Below are 10,555 nucleotides of genomic sequence, written 5' to 3'. Positions count from 1 at the left end.
TCTCAGGCATGAAAAATAAAATTTCAGCATAATTCTGATAAAAGCCTAAATCTTTTACAGTATCTCTGATAATCCATTTTCACCAAGAAACAGAAATGCACAACCCTGGGGTTTGTGTTGGAAGAAAAGCTGAAGTGAATCTTAACAGAGAAGAAATTACAAACTCCAGTATTATCCTGAGGTTGTGCATTTGGAAATGTTGTTTGTGTGGGATTATCCTCTTCAAATAAAATGTCAATTTAATCAATAGTAAATTGAGCTGAAAACAACACACAGCTTTGAAAACGTTTCAGGAAGACATCCAATATTTTCAGGACTCAAGCCAACAGAAATGGAAAGAACAGAAGGTAGCGTAGGTGGGGTAAATGGGGCCTAGCTGCTGCCTCATCAAGTGCTTATAACAGTCAACATATAACAATCCATTAAAAACATATCTGGGAACTCATTTAGTAGCTGGCATCTGGCATCGACTTCTCTCATGTATCTTTTGTCAAACATTATAATCGTTCTTCACATTTAGGACTTACCGGTCTTTTCCCGTCTCCTTCTTAAATACTGCATCACAGTAACTCATGCGCTTTTCTGTTGTCACATAGATTTTGGCAGCTGGGTAGCTGTCAACAGTTTTCTTCAGCATGTTGTACACAATGCCATTTCCATCCTTCCTCATGTTTCGAAAAGGTCCCCAGATCACGTAAACAGTGGTGTTGGTTTCTTTGAAAAAGTATTCAGGATTCTTGAGTAGGAGAGGCACGCTTGTGTGAGAGACCACTCTTACGGTTGTCCTCTTCCCAACGTCCTCTTCATAGCCCTTTGTGGGAGCATTGTTCATCCTCCATATGCAGGAGGACTTGTCTATCTCAGCTCCCACTTTCTGGCCAGCCATCTGTCCTGAGTTTGAAACAATGGCACAGAGGTCACAGTCAAGTTGTAGAGGCTGGAAGAAAGAAAATAAAATTATATGGCAAGTCTTTCTCTGTAAAACATGAAGACTGAAAATTCAGTTAAAAGAAAGATGGGCACAGTCCAACAAATTGATAGCAATGCTTCTCTTTAAAAAACCCTAACAATCCCCATGTGGTAGAGCTAGTAGAAAACCCTACCACTACAAAGCTCTGAATGCAATCCTTTTTAGCCGAATAGGCAGTTCCATTTTTTTCCTTTGATCTCCACCTTGCAAAGTCAACTAGAAAAATAACAATTCCCTTTTTATCCTCTTCCACTAGAAAACAATGAAAGAAAGAAGCAGCAGAAAACAATATTTAGATCAATGCCACCTTCTCTTTTAATAAGGTGTTGTCAGCAATAGGAAAAAAGTACAGAAAAAGTAACGCTGGAAATTTAACTATAGACTAACTGTGTTTATGTGTCTGAATGAATAGTTCCCAAATTTGCGACAGAAGTCAAACATGAGATGTAACTCTAAAAAGCAGTTGGAAAGGAGATCTAGACAGAAGAATACGTTGCTCTCTCCAGAGAATGTTTATGACTCACGAAAAATGAGAGGCAGATGGACCGGTGACACATGAACTAGGAAATTAATCCTGAGCAAACTGAAGTCAAAGACAGTATTTCCTGACCAAGTTCTACGGTACTATTTCTCCAGTATGAATTGAAAATTGGAACAGTTATCTGTCTAACAGAGATACAGGAACCTATCTGATGTTTCGTTTGTCAGAGTATAAATAGTAAATGTCTTTTGGTTCTTTTGTACCAACAGACTAAAAGGAAAGGCCCTGTATTTAAGTTGGATTGCATGAAAAGTTGGTTAGAAATCTAAATCAAATGAAAACTAGATCCATCAAAAAAACCTACAGAACACAGTCTAGGCCAAAGATCATGTACAATTTTTTATATGGTCACAGACCTGATCTTCTGTCATACTCCCAACTGGGAGCCAGTGACTTCTGTTTAACGTTTGTTAGGAATAATTCCCTTCATGTTTTTCAGATGTTTAGACTGACAGGATGCTAGGTGCCTTTCTGATCAGACTTGTGGTTATTTCCCTTCAAAAATCACACCTCATTTAGCTGATGTGGATGAATATTCTGGTTACATTTGACCACTATAAACTTAGGACATGGTGGCTGACAAAACATCAAATTTCTTTGATAACGGTGCATAATGTAAGGATGAGAGATAAATATCTGAAGAGAGCCAAATTATAACAGCTACAATATCTCACCTTTGGGTGACAAATTTTGTACTGAACTAAGGTGCATCCTGCAACACTTCTGCAATAAATGTTACGATTGCAAAGGTTTGATTTCTCTGTTGTGATTGCTTTGATTTCTACCCATGAGTAGTTCATGAAAACATTCTTTCCTCATTTCACCGGGAGTTAAACATGCCTTACTGCATGCAAAAGCATTGGCAATGTTTCCTTTATGGAACACTATGGGGTTTTTTTCCAGCTGTTGTAGTTTGAGAGCGCTGTCCTGCATAGCTCTCTGACAGCAGGGATGAAATCCCAGGAGATGCTGCTGAACACAACAGTCTTTCTGTTTACTGCTTAGTTATAGAAATCCTCTCTAAGATACATTAGGAGGACATGGCTGGGTGACTTAAACAAATCCATAAGCATAACTCACATCCTAACATGAAGTGAATTGTTAAAGTCCCAGTAGATTAATTTATAGCTTTCAGGGTGAACTTTCAAACTAACAAATGCTGAATATGAAACTGCTAGATAGGAAATGCCGATTTGGCCAAAAATCTGGTCCCATTTAAATTTGTCTCAGCCTCAGTATTGGCTTTATTTTGGGGTTTTTTTTGACAATATTCTTCCTTCTCCATTAAAATGGAGATGCTCTCTTAAATTTTGAACTGTTTGATTTTCTGACCTTAGTTAGAAATGCATTGCACATTTTCTATTCACTGAGTGTAACTGTTCTGCTCGAATAAACTGAGTACACTCACTTCTGCAATTGTGTCCCCCGTTTTTCTAGCTCTTTTGTTGCGATTCATTTATCTTGTTCCAATTTATAAAGCACTTTCATAATACTGAATGCCTGAGCTAGGTCAACATATAATCTGCTCTTCTTCAACAGAGGCAGAAGCTTAACCCCTCCCGGTTCTATCTCGGAATAAATATTTTTTTACAATGTAGAGAAATTTCACATGTCCTAATATGCGTATTTCCCAACAGAGATCCCAGAGAGAGTTAGGAGACTGACTGACACCCATGACAGACATTCCACTGACTCCAGAATCATCCAATGACTTCAGTATCTTTTTGCATCATATCTTCCTCAACGTACGAGAAAAAACACATCAATATTCATTCGTTGAACCCCCATGTGGAGACAGGCCGGCAGCTTGCAGTGTTGGTTTATAAGTGTCACAGACAAAAGGAGCAGTTTCAGTAATCCACATACAACAAGCTTTCTCATTTTCCTCATTTAACACGACATTCCTGTTTGTTATTACACCCTAGCTCAGGTATGGCTGTCTTACCGCTTTAAGACTCAAAAGCTGCTCAAATATGGCTCCCCTGCCAGGTGGCTCCCACAGGAACTGTTCAGGCACAGGGATTTGGGTGCCCAAGGGGCCGGAATTGGGAAGCACCTGGGTGGTTGTGGCTGCCACTTCTGCTACTAAACTAGGACACAGCTGACAGCTCCCTATAATCCTTGAGGAGTTGGAGTGATGTGCTGTTGTCCTCCCTCACCCCATACTCTGGCATCCTACATCCCTCACACCCTTTTCCCATATGCAGATTTTTTGACTGCAAGGTTGCCCACAACAGCCCTAAGCTGTATGAGAAACTATCACTTTCCCATTTGACTTGCTGTATTGTTTGTATTGAGGATGAACAGAAGGAGAGAGACAATTTTTACACACAGAAACTGGAATACAGAGAAATGAAAACTGGAGAACTAGAGAAAATGTGTCTTCTTGGTGATCTGTTTTGCAATTAACAGTAACTGTCTACAGGTGTCCACATCACAAACACCAGGACAGCAATTAAACACTAACTCAGCAGCAGCCTTATCAGAGAAACCAAAAACAGGTCTGGCAGGCAGTCCAGGCTGCCCTCTCATCTGTAGAGATGGTCCAGCAGCAATGGGACTGATACAGGTTGGCAGGACTGTACAGAAACCGGTGCTGTTACTGTGTTAATGCTCTCTGGACTGAGAAGATCAATTAAGGGTTTACCTGTACCTTCCACAAGATCTTCATTCACTTGCATTGTAGATAAATGAGCTAAAGAAAAAAATATAGAGATCTGTTCACCTTTTCTTCTCTTTTCTTGTATTTAGACATGTATTTCACCTCTGCACACCACGGGGGCTGAGCTATTAATGCTTCTAGAAAATTATTCATTTTATCGTTGACCAAAAGGATGTAGAAGTCCTCAGCAGAGCAGCTGGGCATGATTCTGACAAATTGTCCCATCTTTTTCCTAAATGATACATTGTAAATGTTGAGGAGCACTTATATTTTAATCAGTAAAGAAAATGAAATGTCTGACCTTTCCATTTCCTGTGCAAGCTTACAGACAATAGAAAAGATAATTAAAAATGTGAATTAGAACTTGCAAAACAGTGCCGTTTCTCTAGCAAAGAGAAATAGCTGTGTAATAAAGGTCACTTATCAAACAGTTCTAGTTATTAAATCTTTGCATTTAGCACTGAAGTGGCTTCACAGAATCAAAGGTCAAATCATTAAATAACAAAACCAGCCAGAATTAGAAAAGGTCACAAGCAAATCTAACTAGAAGTAGGTCACAAAACATGATTCTCTTCCACAGAGAATTTCAATATTTGGAAAATTGGTTACTTTCCAATTTGAAACAACTCCCCCACCATTTCAAATGTCTCCACCAAGAAACTGAAATTCCAGCTACAGGACCACTTTTATGGGCAGGTTTCCTAATGGCACAGATCCTGAATCATCAAGTTTCCCAATCACAAACCTGTAGGTCTGCTGAAGTCCCAAGTGAGGATGATCTCAGGCCAAGGCTCTTAAATTCTTGGCCAAGACTTCAGCACAAGTCAGCAGAGTCCAACAAAACAATGTCTTGACAGCCCAGTCACATGCCAAGCTCCCATCTTAGCAGAGACTGCCAGATTCACTCTTCAGCTGGACTTAATCTAGCTCAGGAGCTATGCAGATGTAATTTACACTAACTAAAAGCTAAATTTCTCTTGTGACTTCTTAGCACTGTAGGCTGGTGGTGCGCTGGAGAGCTCACCCCAACCACCAACTCTGCTTCAACTCTGTGAATCCCACAACTAATCATACAGATAGTTCAGAAATTCAGAGAAAACTTTCCCAATTGTTACTTTAACAATATGATTGTAATTTTGTAAATTGGACGCAATGCCCATTCTCTACATAATGAGGCAATTATTAGCAGCTCGCCACGTATTAATTTGCTCCTTTAATGTTGAAACAAATGAGATCTTTTCTTATAATCATCCTATTTGAGTGAATTCTAACAAAGCCGACTGAACAAACCTCCAGAGAGACTTTCTTTATTTCAATGCCATTTATTCTTCTACTCTTCTTGGATGTCTTTAGAGTTTTAGAGGATACAACATTTATAATGATGCCAATAGGGAATAGATTTTGCCTTTATTCTTCTTGATGTTCTTTTGAGGTCTTTGAAATGAAAGGTACAAGAGAGGCATTAACCGTCTGGCATTGTTTTTATTGCTTTTCTCTACTTCACAAGCAAAAAATGTATTTTAATTTTTCCTATGTTTCAGTGATGATTAACGGAGCTGGTTTTATCTACACTTTCTTCAGACCTCTGACTGGGAAGAAAGACTTGCCAGGCTTCTCTAAGACAAAATTCAGCACATTTAAAGAAAAGAAAGATAGTATTTGTGTGTTCACCCAGCAAGAGCTATCAATTTAATACAGCATTCAGAAGCACTGGACATAAATCACATTATATAACTAATGTCAAGCAATAAAAATAAAAATAATCAAAAAACCACAGGTCTGATTATCCTGAGTTTGTGGTTGCTCCCCCATCCCTCCTGTGGTAGTGTTGTGGTTTTTTAATCTTCAGCAGTTGATTTTGGCCCTAGCCCTTGGCATCACATCCCAGCAAACATCTCTGTCTTCATAAAATTTAATATTAAGATTTCATAAAGATTTTAGCATTTTAACATTATTTTGAAATAAGCACTATGTCAACATGCATCCCATTTCCAAATAAATAGAATATGATGTGCCTCTTCATAAGACTGTTCCTGAGACTCAAGTGCCTGGGATATTTTATTTAGAAGACTGTCACTGATATGTACATAAATGCTAGCAGGAAGTTTTTATTTAAATTGAACGAATTTGAAGGGAATGCATAGGAGCCACATAATGGGACTAATCTTGCAGTAAGAGACTGAATAAATAACCATCACTGAAATTCTTTCTATATGCACTGACCCAGTTGTTACAGAACTGCTATTTGATTTGCAGCTCATGTTATGGCTCCTTAAAGGGGCTTTATCAGCCCTTTGTTTGAACAAGTATCTTCTGGATTCCTGATGTCAGTGTAAAGAGAAAGAAAAAGGAAGGAAAATCGGATTTTGGGCAGAGGTTGAAACTTGCATGCCAGAGTCTCCAGCACCATCTAAACTTTCATTAGGCAAGTGTATTTTTGAAACATTCTAGTTTGCTTTCTCATGGAAAGGAAAAAACCCCTCACAAACCCAAACCTTCCAAACATGAACCACAGTGCAAAGTGATGCAGTATCATCTTTCTCACTTTCGAGACAGCTCCAGTTACTCCATGCCAGCTCATACTTCTTTCAAGATATAGCAGAGCAAACGCTCATCAGAATGTTGATTTTGCTGCTGCTATTGGGAACAATATAGGCAGCTTTGAAACAAGGCAAGAATCAAGTACATCTCATGATACTGAGAGCTGAAAAATAAATGCCTCAAATATATATGAGAAAACTCTGACTAGCCATGGAGTCAAGTATATGACCTATAAAGAAGAAAAATAGGTCTTTTTATGTATTTTCCTCTATTCTAATATAAAGCAAAAATTGAAAAGTCAAAGATAATACTCCTCTTGATAATCCTATAAAATAAAATCTGAGTAAAAACAGGTCCACTTTGATAAAAATATTTTAACTATTTTTTAAAAATCATATTTAAATAGTTTTCTAAAATGCAATGAAAACACTCCTTCAATTGAACATTTTTCTATATTATGAAAAGGTTAAAGCAGGTAGTTCACATTAACGGAAGAGTCCCTTTCATTTTTTCCTTTTTTCCTGATTTCCAGCTGAAACTTCATTGAAACTGACACCTTTTAAATAAGCCTACACTAGTGTTTTCTTCTGGAATAATAAACTCTTGAAAGATTCCTGATAGCTCTATTGGTAAGAAAGACTCAAAAATACAAAGGTGGCTAAGAGTAAATAAAGAACAGGAGAAATTGTTCTGTCTGTACATGGAGGGTTAATGAAGGAAGGAAGCAAGCTGACAGATTCAGTTTTCAAGTACAACAGAAAGACCCAGGAGAGGCAGAGCACTGGAGGACTGATGGTCAACAGCCCTGCGGGACTTTGAGCACTGAGAGCGCAGCAGGTGAAGAAAGTTTTGCCCTAAGGCATCGCCTGAAGGATGTGTGAGGACCTGTCCTGCGTGTGCACTCTTGGTCAGTAGAAGCCGCATTTTAGTTTGTGTCTCAGGTGGTTGGTAAATTCTCCTCTCCCAAGGTAGGATGGCAGAAGGGAATGTGCTTTTATTAACATGAATGAATATGTTGCAAAAGGGGAAGGAAATAAATGGAAGCAGGATACCAAAAGAGAAGGCAGGACATAAAAAATTTCAGAGAGGCGCTGAAACAGGCTATGAAAAGGTAGAATATAGTTCAGTGTTTAAAAGAGAAACATGTATTTTTTAGGATTTGAGAAAAAATAAAATACTGATATATAGCCAGTAAGATAAACCATGATGTTTGGGATTGAAATCTAGGAAAAGAGAAGAACCGAAACACCTAAAGATATTTGTTAAGGTATAAACTAACTGTTGCAAAGAAAGCTTTATCAGACATGTCAATCAGATAACTCAGCATTAGGCAGACAGAATAGCTTTTTTCCTTTAAACTGCAACTGCCCAAGCAGAAAACAGATGGAAAAAGATATATTCACTTCAGCATATAGTACTACAGCTTGTAGGTAACCAGAAACCCTGACATCTGTAGAGATACAGATGTCTACAGTTCCAGATCCACATAATTAACACCTCTGAATTGTGGGAGGGAGGGGAGGAAGAAAAGCAGAATGTTCTTTGGCATATAAAATACCAGGATAAAACCAGAAATATGCCCAAGAACATATGTGGAAATGTTCATGTCAAACACAGTTGAGGATTCAATGCCTAATTGTTATGGGAGGGCAGCAAACTCCATCATGCACACCCTACACAGCAAGTTCACAAGGTAGGCAGTAAAATAACATTCACTCTGAAAAACAGCCTATAAAAAAATTAATTTTGCAGTTGTTCAAAATGGAAAACCAAACAAACTACATTAGTTCTAGAGTACTCCTAACTTCATCCCAGTGGTTTAGCTGATAACCATAAATAATAACAATGTTTGTGACACTTCTTCTATCACTCCTTTGCAAATTTACAGCCTTTGAAATATCATGGTTTTGTAATAGTTCAAAAGCCGGGAATTCTTCCAACCAAATGCTGCTTGCTGAATTCAATACGTCATTTATCTTAATATCCGACACATTGCTCACCTGCCCTCGTTAGCACATGATGACTCTTGAATTTTGTGCACAAAAGTTACTGGAGAAACACAATTTAAACAAGATGCTGTCCATCAAACTTTGTAAACAACTCCAAACACAATATAATCAGCTGATCTTAACTATGGCACTCCTTTTGTCACTCTACTGCAAAACTGTATTTGCAACGGTATTATTTGCTACCAGCAAAAAAACATTGTCACTTGATCCAGCAAGTTATTGGTATCATAATATTTAAGTTTACTTTATCTACTGCAATTCTCTGTTTATATTGCATTTCTTTTCTGGTTTTTTGTATGCAGCAATAAGGAAACTAAAATTTGTTGCTTCTCTATACAGGCATATTTGCTTGGCAAACAATACAAAACACAAGGAGGTAAAATGTCACTTACAACTCAAGGCGACATAAAAGGGAAGAATGTACTGTTAGCACATGGACTGAATAGCAAATGAATCACAGTACGAAGAGACAAAAACGATTTCTCACATCCAATACTGTGTACGGCAGTAGAGCACAGGTAACGTATAACGTGTAACCTTTCCTTACAGAGTGGACTTTAGAACGGCACCCGTGAAAGAAACCAAGGCCAAAAGGACTCTTTCCACAAAAGCAATTTTTTCTTTGCAAATAATAATAATAACTATCTGTGCAAAAAAATTCATGAGAATTCTTCACTATGCAGTTGCCTACTATAAGACTATGTCTGAGGAATTCTTTGTCACATATGCAAAACATTGGTTACTCTGTAACCGTTGACTTTAATTTGTATTTATTATAAATACCCACAGATGGCGGTAAAGTATATAATGTATACAGCAGATTTGTTCCAAGTTTGCTTTCTCTAATAACCTCCTATTACCAGCACTCACCATTAATCATGGGCCATTATCTAGGAACTTACTTGGCTGAATCACAGATGCAAGAATGTCTATTAGGCCTCTAATCTAAATACATTTGAAAAAATTACACTCAGAAACAAATTATGGGACTTCTAATATGAAGTTCACATCTTATTTCAGGTCAATTATTTGGGATCTGATATGGGGAAATGATATCGAGGTGAGCAGCAAAAACTGTCAGGAAAAACTACCTTGTATTCCCTTTTTTTTTTTCATGAAAATCCACCTAACAGGCTGGAAGCCTAACCTCTAATTTATTTCAGTTCCATGCTGTCTAGACCTATTATTTAATTTTGTCTCTCTTGGTGGTCTATCTGTCAAATTATTTGTATGCATGGAAGGAAAGTGATAAGCTAAAATGCTAATTATCCATTTTTCTGAAATTAAAAAAAAAATAATATCCATGCCAGGAATAACAATAAGGTTTATTACAATAGCATTAAAACCAGTAGCATTTTTCATTTGACAAAATAAGCCTTAAGAAGCTTTCCAAGTCCAGTGTTTTTAATTGCAGGATGCCTTATCTAAAAGAGAATACATACTTGCTTCTGGCCACATTCATTTCTTTTGCCCTCATTGGTGTATTGGGAACATTTGCTGGACCACTTTATGACTGTCAGCTTTACAAATGTTTAAAATCTTCTGTAAGAATGTCATTTCAGGTTAAAATTCCACTTACAAGGTCCTAGACCAAAATTAAATGGTTTTAAATATCTTTTATTTTGAGAGATTTAAATAATTTCAGCTGCAGAAAGATACAAGATTAAATCACCATTTTTCAGGCATCTGAACTTTCAAACACCATGACACTGGACACTAGGACAGAAATTTAAAGTGGATTGGAGAGTTCTGCTTAAACAATTTGGAAGATTTATTTTAAGCTCTTTTAAGTCATTAATGGAAGTTGTCGAAGCATAGCTGCATATTTAAAA

General features: G+C 37.5%; 1 protein-coding gene across 1 annotated transcript in view; it reads right to left on the bottom strand.

Moving 5' to 3' along the window:
- Positions 1–523: 523 nt before the first annotated feature.
- The window catches only part of ST6GALNAC3 (ST6 (alpha-N-acetyl-neuraminyl-2,3-beta-galactosyl-1,3)-N-acetylgalactosaminide alpha-2,6-sialyltransferase 3), a 178,688-nt gene continuing 168,656 nt past the window's right edge, over positions 524–10,555 (bottom strand). The window contains exon 3 of the mRNA XM_009696034.1: positions 524–937. Coding sequence (XP_009694336.1) covers positions 524–937 — 414 coding nt within the window. The remainder of the gene's footprint in view (positions 938–10,555) is intronic.

Source organism: Cariama cristata, unplaced genomic scaffold, assembly GCF_000690535.1.
Source record: "Cariama cristata isolate BGI_N322 unplaced genomic scaffold, ASM69053v1 scaffold10642, whole genome shotgun sequence".
NCBI lineage: Eukaryota > Metazoa > Chordata > Aves > Cariamiformes > Cariamidae > Cariama > Cariama cristata.
The sequence above is the reverse complement of the archived record's forward strand: the minus strand, read 5'-3'. Positions and strand labels throughout refer to the sequence as shown.